The sequence below is a fragment of the Triplophysa dalaica genome, chromosome 11, assembly GCF_015846415.1.
Source record: "Triplophysa dalaica isolate WHDGS20190420 chromosome 11, ASM1584641v1, whole genome shotgun sequence".
Taxonomy (NCBI): domain Eukaryota; kingdom Metazoa; phylum Chordata; class Actinopteri; order Cypriniformes; family Nemacheilidae; genus Triplophysa; species Triplophysa dalaica.
The window spans coordinates 5,153,802-5,171,154 of NC_079552.1; the positions used below are offsets into that span (position 1 = coordinate 5,153,802).

Here is a 17,353-nt window from a genome sequence, read left to right on the forward strand (position 1 = left end):
CTCCCTGCAGTATGATTTTTCGTGTAACCAAAAGGAGAGAGTTCAGAGAATCAATACAACACAGCAGGTTGCTGATGGAAATGAATACGTGGCGATTTTACGGTAAGGTTTTGATTTCCATCTTTAAACAGTTTGAAATTGAGTAGAGGTTTAAAACCAAACGGCCGTCCAGTAATGGAATAAACAGACCTGAATAAATCTCCTTTGCAGAAAATCAATGCAAAACAAACTTTGATAGTTTGTTGTCAGATCTTCTTTTTCTTAAGTGCAGAGTGCTACTGATACGATTTTCTGTCCCACCCAGTTCAGTCCCATAGACCTCTCCGGTAACTAGCTGATCATTCCTTTCAGCTGTGATAAATAAAGGAGACTCACAAAAAGTGCTTAGCTCCCGGTCCCCAGGATTGTATCATTATATATTTGTTAGTCTTGGCTGAAAGCAGAAAGATTGCTGAAAGATATTTTGTGTATAGAGCACCGTCTACACTGTTCCATGAATCCATAAGGTTTGTTTTTTCGCATGATTCAGCAGAGACTGAAATGCACGGTCACACAGTCATTGAAGGATTTGATCACATTCAGAGTCCCCGAGAGAAACCGCAGCCTCTCCACATGCGGACGTTTCCATATTCTGTGCATCTTCCTGCTTTTATAGAGATTTTGAAAAGCTTCCAAGAAGATACTAATCAGTATTTCTGTGCCAGCTATCAAGACTTCAAGTTTGAGAGAGTTGTCAAAACAAAGATGAAAAAGAAGGATTAAAAGACCATCCCTGTGTGTGCCGTGAAACCATATTGTAACATTCAAAACAAACAACCGGAAATTATTTTACTTTTTTTAAGAAATTCTTGGAAAATGACCTCTTTAGTTCCACTCCCTCACTCGCGTCTCATGTGACCAAGTGAAACGGTTTAATGCTCACAGCTCGCAGTTTTATCAAAGGCTTTTAAGACATCCCTAAGTAAGAAGAGCGTTTTCTGTGTGTCCCGCTGTGGAACTGTCTTCTCTAAGACTCAACGGGGACCAGTGGCTCTCTGGCGAGCATCCAGGCAACTCTGTCAGAGCTCGTCTAAATTAACCGCCTCTCCGGCTGCTCCAATGGGAGGACGCTGAGGACCCGGTGGTACGCCCTCCCGGGGAGGCCGAGGATGCAAAGAACTCACAGTCCGCGAAGGCTTAACAAATCAGTCAAGATTGTCTTCTGCGAACCTCAGGAAAAGCAGAAGTATCATCTCAGGGCCGGGGAGGGAGGGAATACTGCCATTATGAGCCGGGCATCTGTAGGCCAATCCTCCAGCTGCACATAGTTAGCCCAGAATCCACACCGAGGTAATTATCTTTCCTCCCCTGTTGTTTGGAAGGGCTGAAAAAGCTTTGGAAAAGTCCCAAGACTTGGGTACGTCTCCGGAACAGACTGTCCGAGAAACATAAAATGAGGAGGAAAAAAGATTTGATGAGCTGCAGGTGAAAGATGCCCTTGAGCTTAACAAATCGTTTGTTTTGCTTGTGGGTGTTCGTGTCTTGATTTGTGCTTAACTCGTGACACAGCTGTCCGAAGAATAGGCTGACGATTTTGATAAGTGTTTAACTGGTAATAAAATTGTTTGTAGAAGTTTCAGCTATTGCAATAGAACTGGTTGTGTTTTCCATCATTTCCTTTACATTAAGGTTTTTATTGATGCTGATTGAGGAAACGTTATATCAGATGCATTTTGTTATATGATGTGCTTACTGTATGTCTGGATAGATTTTGCATTTATTCACACAAAGACCATAAGTTGTTTTTCGTCCTAAAAAAGCCAACCGTGATATTTCAAATGATTTAGCGACTAATGAATTCATAGTGGACCCTTTTTCCTCTGAATGCTTTCCTGTATCTCTCGTATCCATGGAAACAACGCAGTCATTAGGAGTCATTCAGCATAACCTGTTTTTGGTCTGAATATTAAATAAGCGGAAAATAATAACAGATAAAACAAGCATTAGGGGTGCTTGGCTTTTAAAGTAATTGTGTTCTCCTCAAGGCAAAGAAAATGTATCTTATTAGCATAAACCGAATTGCTTTAAAATCCGTCTGCGGTGTTAATACTAAACATCATTAATTACGTGCATTTATGGCCATTAGGTGAATAGATACAGCCAAATAGACTTGGCATGTTGGTTTATAACAGGACAGAGGATGTTTTGTACGTACAGTATGTAGTACACTGAGGATCTATGTTTTTTGCAGACAACATCTGGCTCCATGTGAGGCTGAAGTTACTGTGGTTGGCTTTAGGACTGTTAAGAGCAACCAGAGCAAATACACATCACCTTTGATTTTACAGAAGACCAACCGTCTCTTCATAGGAGGTCTTCCTCTGCGTTATTCACCACATGAGGTAGAGAAGCTTCTGTATGATGGTTTTTAAGGAGACACATCTTAATAAAAAATGAAATACTTTGTAGTAGCAATTGTTAATTATAATGTTTCATTTGGTGGTTGAACCAAAGTTAGATATAAACATTTATTTTTAAGAACAATTGTTTCCTATCATTGCTGGTTTGTCCATATCTACACAAAAAAAGGTTAGACTGGTTAAACCCATGATTTGGTAAAATATGGACAAACCCAACTGTTGATGTAAATAAAAATATCCATATTTGACTCAACTATGTTAGCATTTTTTAACTGTAAAAAGCTATTTACTGTATATACTGTATGTACATAGTTGTGGGAAAAATGAGAGACCATTCCAGCATTTCTATGCATTGTCATCCAACAGCAATGTGAAAGAGTGACAGCTGGACAAGGCACATTATTAAAAACGTACAAATATTACTGATGTATTGCTTATACGTGAATCTGAACTCGTTTTATTTGCAGTATTTAAGGTCTGAAAAAATACAGAGCATTGTTTCTGTTATTTTCACCTGTATCTCCTGTTAAATTTTCTGGAAATAAATGGAAATAGAAACAATTGATGATAGTTTTACCAAAACTCATACCTTTAAATAGTAAATAAAAATAATTTTGAAATGTCTCTTAATTCTTTCCGCGACTGTATAAACACACAAATTGTTGTAGTTTTGACACTTTGCCATTGCTCTTGCTGAGTCAGTCTAGTTCATAAATAAATTCTAAAATATTTTTTTAATTTCTTAGTATTCTCAAATGACTGTAACATCGTCCAATCTTACTACTGTACCTCGACATGATGGTCTCGCATATATTTATTCATTCCTGACCCTATCACACTGTATATGCTGCTACTGCAGCAGCCATCCTCACATATAATGAATATGAAGCACAACCCACTTTAAATAATATATTGATGAAAACATCACATATTTTGAAAACAAACGGAAGCAAAATCATTTGTCACATGTCTTTGGTTCTACGCCACTGAAGCTACTGATAAAGCGACACTATTTTTACACTTTTTATGGTGAAGGAGCCACCAACATTTTTCGTGCTTTCGTATGCTCCTGCAATAAATACACCAATAAAGCATTGCTTTGAATTGACCTGACCGGACAGCCAAGGTATGGCAGCCGCCAGCCCCTACCATACCCAAATGACACCCCTGCACTAACATAAGTTGTATTAAAATGAACAAGGATTTTTTCAAGGTCCACACATTGACAGTCATAAAGCTTTGAGACGCTAGCAGATACACTTTTCATTTCTCCCTCATGCAGCTGGAAGCAGGTCACAGGCACTTGAGAAATGGATAAAAGAAAGAAAGGAGATGTTCAGATGTGTTTGTGTAGAAAACAATTTTGAAGTGCTTTTTTAATTTAGCTGCTCTTTTTGTGGGCAATACAAATTCTCCTTTATAAAGCAATGCTGTATAAGCCACTTATGACCGTCAATTTTATTAGTGCAAAAAAACTTTAGTTTGCATTTGTCAAGTGTGTATAAATGAAACTTTATGCAATGAGTGGTGTCACTGTGCACATGTGACTCTGTAATGATTCCTCAAAAAAAATCCATGTTTCCATGGGATAAATAAACTCATATCATACCGGTTCGGCACGACACCAGGTTGAGTAAATAATGACAGAATTTTCATTTTCGGAAGAACCGTTCCTTTAAATGCAACCTCTTTGTTGTACAGTTCGTTCCTCTCCCCGAAGTGTTTCTTTGTACCTGTATTTCGTTTCACCCTCAGGACTGAGATGATTTTTTCTGTTTTCCTCTGAAGTAACTGCTTAAGACTTTGTTGTTTCCTCCTCCCTCAGGAAGCCGAGCCTTTCCACAACTACACCGGCTGCATTGAAATAATAGAAATTAATAAGCTCGGAAGATTCCGTGCGGCCCGTGCCAATGCTGGGAACAATGTTGACAACTGCAGGTAATTGAACCCGATTTTCTGTCAGGATTAAATACAATTCCAACGTCTCCTGGTTTTATTCCACAAAGCTTTTTTTTGTTATTACTTTATTTACCATGTTTCTCATGGCTCAAGAATGTGGAAGTTGACACATTTCGTCTGTCAGCGGTCTATCAAACACACATGCTATAATTTACAGTGTCGCATTGAGCACACAGGTGTCGTACGGCCGTGCTGTTTGCAAATTGCTAATCAAGACGGAGATGCTTCGGTTATTTAAGTTTGGCTTCACACACTGCGTGTTGTTGTTTGAAAGGACAATGCAATCATTCATGCTGACTTGAGTGTTTTGCATTTTATCAGAGAGAAAGTCAAGACCTGTTTTACAGCAGTAGGAAATCACAGATCATGAGAGAGACAAATATAGAATAAACTATATTTTCCTCTGTTTTATTGTTTATCGGGGGATTTGACTTTTGCTGAATGAATGTATACAGAATAATAGTTTTGATATGAAAATATATGTTAATCATACAGTATTCACATTTATATATATATATATATATTTTTAACATAATAAAATGCATTACTAAATTAAACTTAAACAGTAGTTCACCAAAAAATGTTATTACTCACCCTCTTTTCGTATCAAACCTTCATGACTTTCTTTCTACTCCAGAAAATATTTTGAAGAATGTTGATAACTTGCCCCCATTCACTTGCATTAGTTTTGTGTTCATACACTAGAAAGGAATGGGTGCCAGTGGTGTTCGGTTACCAACTTTTTTCAAAATATCTTCTCTTGTATTCTGCGGAAAAAAGAAAGTCATACAAGTTTGAAATGATAAGTGGGTGAGTCAATGATTGTATTTTTATTTTTGGGTGAACTTTGAATCATTTAAAGAGACAAAACAAAATTATTCTTGAATATTCTTTCTCAGGTGGAGATGTTTCACAGATTGTTCACTCAACAGTGCTGTCTTTATTTTGGCACTGATGTTAAAACAGCAATCAGTATGCAAAGTTCTATTTTTAACCCTCCTGTTTTGAGCATATTTTTTGTGGCGTTTTATTGACCCTAAAAAAGTTTTAATTTATGACAAATTACTCAAATTTAAACTTGTCATTTGATTTTCTTACTCACACTTTACCTACCTTATTTAAAATGAAATATTAGGATAAAACATCACTTTTTGTATTGTATATATATTATTTGTACATTTGATTCCTAAGTTCTCAGAATTGAGTCTTGACTCTTGAGATCGAGTAATTTTTTTTTTAGGGTACAAGACAGAAGTCTAATTCATAGTAATTATTCATTGCTAAAAACTTTTAAGCACATTCTCAAACTATTCTGAAGCATACTTCTAATGTTTGTTGGCTCTGCTATAAGTCAAATGTTCATAATCTAAGTCAGTGGTTCCCAAATGGGGGTACGCGTACTTCCAGGGGTACATTGGGGTACTGCAGGGGTACGTGAGAGAAACTGATATTTAGAAATAAATAATGAAAATAAATCAATAAATTATGATAATAGTATTGTTATATGAAATTAGGACTACACAAATATGGAAAAAAAATTATTCATACATTTAAAACGCATTTCAATTTATAAGAGTTATTTTTTGAGACCTGGACTCGGGATCAGGAGCAGTGTTTGGGAGCGAAATAATGCAAGTTATTAGAGGTTGTGGTTAAATCTTATTTTTATTTTCCTGAACTGAAAAACACTGATTTACCTTTTAACTTTATGCATAATACTTAAGAGATGTACATAGTTGCGTAAAGCTACATACAGAAATGTTTATAAGCAATAAACCTGCTTGGGGGCATCAGATATAATAACTGTCTGACTCTCATTTCACTGTATTTTAATGCAAAATGTCTGGTCAAGGGGCACTTGGCTTAAAAAATCATAAAAAGGGTACGTAAGCAAAAAAAGTTTGAGAACCACTGATCTAAGTGAAACAAAAATATAAAACCTATCATCTTACACAGCCATAGCTCGTAACTGCCTTTTTAGTTGTATTTAGTCCTTTAATAGGACAGAATAAAGCCTGAAAGGAAAGTAGACGCTGTTGTGGTTGAACGTGTTTAAACAGCCACAAAAGACTGCATACGGACATAATGCGTAAACGAGGGAAAACACAAGTCAGGATTTAAACTTTGGCTGAAGACTTAAAAGTTTGGTTTAATGATGAAAAACCTACCAAGCAAGCAGAATGTTTTTTCTCCATTTCAGATTTATAACACACTTATGGTGCCACGGTACACGGCAGTCACATTTGTTCATTTCATTTTCAAAAGGAAACATGCGGTAAGCGGCAAAAAACACCCGCTGCTTCGTTGGCGGTGCTCAAGTGGTGCTCGTGCATCCAAAATCCTGCAACTTCCAGGGGCATGGCTCTTTGCGGCATGCACTGCTGAAGATAATAATATTTTAACGACACCAGCAGCCAAATCGGCTTAAAGCCGGCTACCGCGCGGCAATTCCACCGCGTACTGTGTGAATGGCCCATTACAGTGTTCAGCATGTCTCACAGCTGTCAGAGCAGAAATAGAAAGCGCTTCTCTCTGTATGTTTGTCTGCCCCGGGTCATATGTAATAAGTAAATTGTGTGCACTTATTTCCTCCAGTTGATAGAAAGATCTACCAAAACACAAGACATGGCTGCAGAGTCTGAGTTGCTCCGTCTCACACACAGCATCAGAGGGAGAAAAATTATCCGGTACAGAGACAGTCGGCTATTGATAACGTCGGAATTTTATCTAGCTATACAATGCGGACTACCATAACAATTTAGCCGCTGGGCCCTTTACCAGGTTTTGGTACCCATACATACATGTAGCCTAAACTACATGGTTGAAGGCTTGCTAACAATACAGTTCCAAAAAGTTACTCACATTCTGAAGTAGCATCATATTTAATCAATGATATATACAAGGCTAGATAAAGAACGATGTTATAAGGTAGTTAAAATGGCAGAGGGGGACATCACAGCGTTATGCCGCTAGTAATATGTTTGCCGCCAGAGACAGCACAGCGTTTAATGGGACTTATTTTCCGGCACAATCAGCCGATGCCAGTTTATAAAAAAATTGTCCCAACCTCTAGCAGAAACCATAAGAAAATGTTGATTTAAGAGACCTTACATGATTCAAGCTCTAGTTCCAGACTGGATAGTGACTGAAAATAACTATTCTTTTCATAAAGTTGTTTCATATAAATCATATAAATGTATTTTCTTTTAAGTATATATATTTTCAAGACCCCCAAATATAACTATCCCTAAATTTATTTGCTCACCCTTGTTATTTAGATCACCATGGGGCCCAACAGCAAACCCCACAGCTTATCCATCTCTGCCCATCACAGAGGAAACCACACCTGGATGGCGGATCACCCCTCCCACTCAGCCTTTACCTCTCTGCCAGCAGGTGTTGTGTCTCAACGGCGGATCATGCCGGCCGCTCTCCCTTCCCAGCGGGGCTTCGTCTTTCCTCTGCGACTGCCCTCTTCACTTCACAGGACGTCTTTGTGAGAAAGGTGACGCTACCACTTATTTTTTTCTTTGAGGTGCTTAATAACAAGTCAAATAAATATGCAGAACCCTATAGATGTGAGGGTTTTGAAAACAAGTTATTTTTCTCCACAATAACTTGGGAGATTACCCCCAACTGTGGCAAATAATCCCTGGGCAACCGTTTGGCCTGATAAAAAAATAAAAGATATTCATTTCTAGTGGCAGATGCACAGTAAGAAACCATGCCCTTGTGTTGAACCAGCGATCTTTTTAAATTATGCATGATGTGATTAAAATAAGGTCCATATACACAAGTTGTAATGTCAGTGCCCCTTTTATCTGTTCTCCTACAAGTCTCACTACAAATGAGTGCTTGACCCTGTCACCTGTGTGCTTCAGATTCATTTTACCTCCTCTGCCTCACGCCAGACATGTGGGATATTAAATTCTGGTGAAGGGAAAGTCTTTTACACTGTGAACCCAACTGGTTTTGACTGACACTCAACGTGCTGAGCTGCCATGGCAGAATACCTCACACTTTAACAATTTGCTCAACGCTGAACTGACAACGGCCGTTCCTTTTATCAAAATCAGCACCTTGTCTCTGAAAACCGATTTTTTATGTGCTTCCAAGAGTCCGGTTTTCATTGTAATGTCCTCCTCCGCTGTGTTAATGGCCTTTTTATTGTATTTTACTCCCGCACCCGCTGACTCGCCATATTTCGTCCCGTGTCGATAAGCCGATGCTCAGGTAAAGAGCTAATTTGCTGAGCTACAAGTTCATGTGTCTCAATCGATGTAACGTTCAGATGCTCTGGCAGTTAAATGCTGGGCTTGAAATTAATTAGAAATAATTTATTCTGCTTTTCAGGCATCTATTTATGTGCTTGCTTGGACATTGATTGATGTGTTTGTGAACGGATCAGGTCAGATCTTGGAGGAGAAAAAGAAAAGGACAGTTCTTAACCTTTCAGATGAAGCTGTCTGTATATTCACTTCTTTTAGTACTGATTTGGGCCTGACATATTGAAGGTTTTTGTATTTTTTTAAGTAGCCAATAGGCTTAAGTCAAGTCACAGCTATGAACCATGATTTGCTTGTCAGATGCAGGTGGTGTTCACGTGAGCATTTGATTGGACTAAATCTCTGAAGTGCGAGATGAGTCATCATCGATGTTCTTCTCCTCGGTTATCTATGACTGTATGGAATAAAATGTATTTTATTTAGTCCACTTTAGATTTCAAGTCTTTAATGCAGCTTGAAAACAGGTTTTAAGATATTATCTAATCTGTCCTATTTTAATTTCAGTGGATTTTATATGCGAGCTTTCATTTTAAAATCTATGTGTGTGCAATAGTGGAATTGACATCAAAATTTAAAGTCTAACTTTAAAATCTGTTCTTTAACGTATAATTCTCACATTTGTAATACTTTGGTTAGTAAATAAAAGTACTTTATGTAGTTTAATATTATTTATTTGAATGAATTAAATAAGCTGTTTCATGTCCATCTTTGAATCACTTTACTAATCAAGGTTGATTATATTTTTGAAAAATTTGAAATCGCGCTGACTACCAAAACCAGAGCCGTTGAAAAACAGAGTTGCGACACAGTTTGATCTCTCTGCCGCATGGTCACATGGTTCAAAGAGCACTCAAAAGTTCCAAACAAATCCGTGCTGTCAACCTATTTGAATGGATTTTAGCAGGACAGACAACAGCAACTATATTTGCATACATTTTTCTAAATATATTAGCAAATTGTGTACACTGAATACTTTGCTGACTACATTTATAGCTGCATTTTGTGTGGGAAGTTATATGAATATTAGATTTATAAATAATTGATCTATGAATATAATATATGTCCGACACCAACTTGTTAAAATGTATAAACATGTTATAAACATAAATTATTCTCTAAATGTGATGACACAAAAATTACATATTATCATGGGCAAACGAAAAACAGTGGTGTGCATTTTAGCTGAAAAAAAAAACATGCTTATTTAAGCTTAGATAAACTAAACTTGGCTCTGTACACTGTAGAAGGCTTTGTGAGACATGTTTTTATTGCTCTTATACTTTTTGTTGTCCTAATGTTTGACCCAATTGCTTCCATTTATTTCCCAACTTGAAAGTCGCTTTGGATAAAAGCGTCTGCTAAATAACTAAATATAAATGTAAATGTAGCTGAGACTCACATGAACATTGTACAGCTGGTTTTATGACTAAGTCATTCCTACAAATGCTATTGAACTTAAAATATAGATGTGTATGTAACTTTGGAGATGGTCCCTAAATTCACGACTATCGAATGTCCCGTCAAACCAACTGTTTGGTAAATATGTACTTTCATAAGTTGTCAAAACTAAATAAGACTTTAAAATAGTACAAATTGTCTTGTTTTTTTGCTTCACGTTCTTGCCGTTTTTTCTGCTAACTACGCATAGCCTCGTTTTGAAGCCATATGTAAGACGCATCATCACATTATACGCATGTCATCACCTGCGCGCACTTGGTTATGTCCAAAGATGTCCCAGTAATTAAATAAATTAAGTATTAAGGACATTTTCATTCCTGTAAAGTTTGTAACAGAACACACAGAAAGTTGAATCCGCGTCTTGTTTACAATATGGTGTTTTTGTTTCGTTACTCAAGGAGGCCCCATGATGGTGCTGGTGCAGGGGCCCTACGCAAGTTGCATAGTATGCCTATTGGAAGAATTAGCTTTGCTTCTAGCCAATCAGCCTGCATTGCACAGCACGTATGAGGGCAGGAAGGGGCGTGTTCCTTTTGCGTATTAGTTTAAACTTAAAAAGTTAAACTTTGTGGGAGGAGAGTATTTAAATTAATCACACAACACAATCTACTAAGCTTTGTGCTTGTCATTGAGGCCGCTAAGATCTCCACATTGCTCCTTTAATATTTATCAGTCATAAAAGTGCTTAAAAACATGTGCTATGATACAGTATCTAAAATGCAATGTCATTGGTTGGCAAGACCTTGTCACTATAATTTAGTCCTCTCGCAATTACTCTGCTTGATGATTGGCTAACCTCAGCGGATATGCCAAAACAAAACAGACAAACATCCTGAGGTTGACAGGGTGAGGAAGATGAAACAGGGTGTAATAAGGTCATACATCTCTTCAGTGAGTAGTAAAACAAGAGGACCTCTAGATAAGACGAAATAACCAGCCTAGTAGACATGCATTAAAACCAGTTCAGCTCAAATGCATGTTGTCATTAAAACACACAGTAAAAGGACGTCACAAATACCAAAAAGAGCTGTAATGAAGCTTGTAATGGCTAAATTGGTGTAAAATTAATGAAAGTATTTATTAATAAAACTTTTTACCTTGGTGTGAGCATAAATCAACGGATGATAAATATAAGTATTTTTCAAAACCTTAACACAACTCACGTTAAATCATATTCATAAATTACAAATGTCACATACTGTCACCCGAAATTACAATCTTAATTTAGTCAATTGGATAAAAGCTTGTAAAAATAAAGAAATGTCAAGGAGAATGTCATCACATAGGCTACTCTCATTAGTTAATTAAATTACAGAAAGGGGAAAAATTAAAAACGTTAACTGTGTGTGTGTGTGTGTGTAAAATCAATTTTTCTTGACATTCTGAGACTGTTACAGCTGTCATGTTCTTTGCCTTTTATTTCTGGTAATCCGTGCAGGGAGAGAAAACAAAAGCAGGTAAATTGCTGTGATCTTAGGTTGTGTGAACTCTTTACTGTCAAGGAGTCAACTGATTAGCAAGTTCTTACCTCACACTTTTACGCAGTGTTTATAAGACTTCACAGTTTATTCACACAAGCAAGGAGAAGACAATCAAATCCTTCTGGTTACACAGTGTCTTTTGCTCTTTATGTGTCATTATTTTGGTTTATTTTAGGTCACAATCCGCACACTTGGATCCAAATCTTCCCTCTTACTGGTGCTAATTTCTTAGTAAGATTTCAGTTAATGCAGATACTGTGGATGTGTAAGACCAAAGCTGAACACACAGTTTCACTTTATAGTAAAAAATATAGGGAGGAAAAATACGTCGTCCACGCATAGCCGAGTAAAATTTGAATAGTCAAAAAAGTGTGATGTCAGCACAGTAGCTAATGACAGACTTGTCATCAAGATGAAATGACTTTATTTGCCTCTCAGCGTTTTCTCCCAGCTTGGTCAGATCGTGGCCTCCTTTGGGAGCGGCGGATGCACATGTGCCTTACATCTCAAGAGTAATACTACATACAGCGTCTGGTGTCAGGGCATTAGTATATATACAATATGGCTTCCTCTGTAAACTGCTCAGCTTGCGTTCTGACTTATTTTGGGGGATTGACACAAAAGTCCCTAAGCAGGAGCTGCTCTGCACATATGGTGTATGCTTTATTTCAGACATTTACAGCTGTCTGTCATTTAGTCCATCTGCTTCTGAATTCAGTCAGTTCTGGGTTAGATCTCTTGCAGAGACCCATCTCACCTATCAACAATTTCCCAGATTTTTTATTCATACACGCGTTTTAAAACCGAACAGACTGTACAGTTCTATAAAAAGAAGACGAGCAACAGTGACCCTCTCAATAACTCTCTCAGCACTTCTGCGCTCTTTCGCCCTTTTCGCGGCACCTCCGCCATTTGTTCTCCAAGTGCTAATTTGCAGATAATTAAGTAATCCACTGAAATGTTATTTGTCCCTCTGGGCACTATGTAAAGCAAGGGGGTTGCTATATTCAGGGCTGACTCATTTGTACTTCCCCATGGGAAATATCACATAATCAAGCAGACACTGTATTAAATAATTCCTCCGAGCTCTCTCGGTGCAAGTAAAGTTGTGCGGATTTTACATTTTTCCCATGGCCACATGGCAGACGCTCTTGTTTATCTGTGAGTAAATATGCCCATATCGCCTGGTTCTAAGCAATAAACTAGCCTTGAACAGTAATGGAGGAAAAAGAACATTACTGTATAACGTCACTTAGCCTATGACACCACGGATGGCTACAAATAAGGTTACACAGCAGCATAATACGGTTGTTAGTCTGGTTTTGTACCTGGATCTGGAGATTAAAAAAATTTGGTTTGCATGTTCTGTGTGAAATAAACCACAGTAGATTACTAGTAATCTGTCATGTAATACAGTTTAGTTATATATAGCACTCTATATTTACACTGTAAAAAAACGACTTTAAAACAATTTAAGTTAAATCAAATTAGCTTTATGAGTCAATTAAACTGAATTTAAAAAATTGAGTTGCAGTAATTCACAGAAATAGAGGAATAAGCCATTTTTTTCCGTTCCTGCTCTGTGTTGGGTTCTTGATGTGACCCAAATGCCACTTTTTACACCAGAATTGTATTTTTATATTTCTTAGTTTGATTAATAATTTTTCAAATATTTATCCTTTTTATTTGTAAAACTATGTAATACGATTTTATTAAATTATCATTTCTTGGTATATTTGTTATGTTTTATGTTAAGTTTTTATTTTATTGTTTACTTTTAATTGATTTTCAGTTAATAGTTTTAGTGCCTCAGTTTATTCCTGAGCATCGCTGCAGGAACCTATTTTTAGCAGAAGTTATGACTGCCATGGGCGAGGCGCTTAAGTTGAATAAATATTAATAAATAACCGAAGCAAAAATCAGTTGCTGCCGAGCTAGGTTATTATAGTTTACTGAAATTAAAACGTTTATTGAAATCAAATCAAATATTGATCCAAAAATTATTGGAAAAATGAAATGTTGCCTCAAAAATAAGTTTAAAGCAGTAAAATTATAATAATAAACAAAAACTAAAGTGAAACTTAAAAAATGTATTAATCTTATATAGCTACATTAAAAATAAACAAATACATTTAAAAATGATCAAAGCGTATATCAAAATTGCTAAAACTTTAACTTAAATTTCCAAAAAAATAAAAACTCATTTAAAATATTAATAAAACAAAAACTATAGTAACTCTGCTGCCCAGAATACAGAAGGATGCCAAGCATAAAAACAAGCACACCAACACATGTTATACTGCATATATTCCTGCAAAGCACAATCTGTTGTACAAAACTACAAGCTGCGTGATGGCAGACTTCATTAAAAGAAGCTTAAGTTGCTGGTTAATGAGGACGAACTTGTGCCTTAATTGGACTCATTTAGCAAATAATACTGTGCACAACTTTGATAAAACTTTCTGGTATTTCGGGAGACTAACTATTTTCTGTATCATCTACAGTCTGTTAGTTACCCTCATCCTTAACTATTTCGAGTATAGAAACAGGCTTGATTTTGTCTATTCTTTATGCACCCCTCTAAAGTCAAAGTCTGTTTTTTTGTAACTCCTCTTGCAACCAATTAATTTGTGTGAATAGAGCGATTTGAGAGTCACATGTGACTTGTTAGTAAAAGTAGTTGTCAGTCTCACACGCTGACTGTGTGAATGCAGCCGTGGCATCTGCTGTCTCGGAAAAAAAAGGCATCGGCCGGGCGTTTGCTTTTCTTTTACCCTCGTCTATCCATCATGACTATCTGCGCTATCTCACGGTTCATCACCCTCGTAAAACTCCCCTTTAAACAGCAGCCCTAAGAGTGTGCACTATTTTCTGCTGAGTTAGAGGAATCGAAAAGCCGTTGAAAGACTCCTTCAGTGTGACTGCAGTCCAATCTGTGTCGAGCGCTGGGACCCGCTCGATTTGCTTGGCTGCGTTTTGAGCCTCAGACTCTGTGATGGCAAGCCTTTTGAGTGCTTGAGGGGGTGGAGTCCAAAGGCTGTTTACTTGCTGACAAAGTTTTTCAATGAGAATTATAATAACAAGTCTTGGGATTTGAGAGAGGAGCCTCTCTTCCTTTAGTCTGAGTCAAATTAGAGTCTGCCGCTTGGCACGATGAATATTGTCACTGTTGGTTTTCGGGTGCAGGATGCAGAAGAGTAATATTCTCCAGGGTAACAGGCGGGATTAATCCTGGTGTACCAGTGTGACACATTCTTCTGGTTCTGCTAAACAGCTATACAGACACTGCTGAAAATGGATGACTTCAAGCCGTCCGTTGCATTTGAAAACAAGTGCTTTTGTTGTCTTAGCGTTTTCGTGGTACAATTCTCAGAACTCACACTGATCAATGTATATCTTGAATGCACTGTAAGTCGCTTTGGAAAATATTGTCTGCTATATTTATAATTGCATTCATATAAAAAGTGATGTAGGAAAAATTAATCATAATATGCTCAGGTCATTTTTTTCTATCACTGCCAGTCTTTTAGCCCCATGAGATTAGACTCGAAATCCCATTCTACTAATGTGTGTTTACATTCAATGTGACCTCATTAGTGTTTCTAGACGTTCAGTAAAGTGCGGTTCTAGCATACATGGATGGATGATGAATTGTGCATTATTGTTTTAACAGTAAACTAACCCTTTTACACATGTGCATGAACTAAATTTTCCATGTATATAAAAATATAAACATTGTCGTTTTTGAAACAATGTTGGCCGTTTATCTGGACATCTGTACAAAAGCCATGCCATGTAGATGTAGTTTCTCAAGGTCAGAAGGGTAATCGAAGTCTTATTTTTCCACAAGACATTTGGAAGGATATGTTGTTTCTCACTGGCATTACTTTCATGACTGATGGTAAGCGGTCAAGACTTCCCCTAACCAGCATCTGTAACAAGCAAGAAGACACATTGTTAGACTCGAACACTTTATCATCCTGATCATAATGGATCATTATCTGTAACTCTGCATGTCCGACAGTTACCAGACCAGGGAGCGCATGCAGAGAAATAATGTTGTTTGTTATATGCGATGTGTCTGCAGGCTTGCCCCATATAACACTAATGAAACACTTTGGCTTATCGAGGTCTTTAGGGTTGCTTGTAGAGTATAGACAGCTGTATTTGATTTTAGTTGAAATATGCAGGGAACTATAGCGCTCGGTCTAGTTGCACCATGTATGAGATGTGTTTGGTTAAAGAGGACATAACTAGGAATTTTTAAGGTCCTATTTTGAATTATGGAATGTCCAACAACAATTTTATACATAGGTGTACAAACAGTATTATTTCTTAAAAAATACTTTTACCTGGCTTCTTGACCGTCTCTCAAATGATTCGTTCCATGATTCATCTGTGTAATCCCCTCCTTTCCGCTAGCCTAGTCTGATGAGATTTGTCAGATGGTCTAGTCAGCTGTGATTGGTCTTCCGCGAATCACACGAGCTACGTTGTTTGGGGGTCAAGAGTAAGTTTTTGTGGGCAGTCCTAGCAAAACGTAGGGCGGGACTATATGTAGTGACGTAAATCCCCGGCGGCAGGAGAATCAGACTAGTGACGACTCGTTTGCCTGACTCTCTTTTTTCCAAGCCAATAACTTTGTTATTCATTCACCTTCAGATCTACAACTTGGCAGACTGCTTACTTTTCAAACACGGCAACGTAACACACTGCATGAAATGTACTCTTTAAGTAATGGAAAAAAATCATTTCAGAATAAAAAAAACAGTACTGTACAACTACATGCATCATGTCTCTTGCTGAATCAACCTCACACAGACCGTTATAAGAGCAACACCCCGATGTACGTTCGCCTGTCACAAATCCACTGACAGTGTGCCACTGCATACATTGGCTTCTGTGTTAAAGCTAACGGATCATTACTGCGGTAGAGAGGTCCTGACCATAACAGGCTGCATCCACCTTCTACTTTCCCCCAAAGTCACTGTCGCCTGTCACCCTGTGGGAGATAACGCAGCTCCAGTACAGGTCCTGACAGGATCCTCCTGCCTGTGCTTGTAGGCTACTTATCAGAGTATGGCAGACATTACTGCTCTTGACTCTGTATTCAGCTGGAGGTCTTACCTGACAATACAGTCAACTTTCAAATCTGTAACTCTTAGTCTGTCACAGAACGGGATGAGACAGAACCCAAGAGCAGGCAGGAAACCGGTAAACTAAAGACTTTTATTAAATAAAACAAACACAAAAACCCACAACGGGGAAAAACGGTACAAACTCAAAATAAGGAATCAAACCTGACATTACCTCTGCCCCAAGGGACGAGCCATGGCGTCCTAAGGGAGAAACCTCAGTGGGCTAAAACAGAAAAGTACAAGGACACCCTCAACACAACACAGAACAAGGTAAGGGTAACATGAAGAAGGCAAAGATGGGGTTGGGGTGGTCCAATAAAAATGGGGAGGGGAGGTGGGGGAATGGGAGGCCAAAATCTGGGGACACTAGGCATGGCTGGAACAGGAGGAGGGGACTTGGGAGGACCGGGTGAGACCGCCGGAGACATGAAGGTGCTAGGGTGAGGGGAGTACCCTAACATATAGGGTGAAAAAATACTATGTCCTGGCTGGGCCGGACCGGTTACCTGCTGGACCGGAGCGGGAGCCAGCTGGACCGGACTGGATGTCGGCCTGGGTGCCGGCAGGATCGTTGGCTGGGGTGCCGGCTGGAATTCCAGCTGAGGTGTCGGCTGGATCACCAGCTGAGGTGG

General features: G+C 38.1%; 1 protein-coding gene across 1 annotated transcript in view; it reads left to right on the plus strand.

Annotated features, from left to right (window-relative positions):
- Window positions 1-17,353, plus strand: part of eys (eyes shut homolog) — a 172,723-nt gene that overhangs the window by 114,972 nt on the left and 40,398 nt on the right. Inside the window, exons 31-34 of the mRNA XM_056760459.1 lie at window positions 11-102; window positions 2,231-2,381; window positions 4,225-4,337; window positions 7,637-7,863. Coding sequence (XP_056616437.1) covers window positions 11-102; window positions 2,231-2,381; window positions 4,225-4,337; window positions 7,637-7,863 — 583 coding nt within the window. The remainder of the gene's footprint in view (window positions 1-10; window positions 103-2,230; window positions 2,382-4,224; window positions 4,338-7,636; window positions 7,864-17,353) is intronic.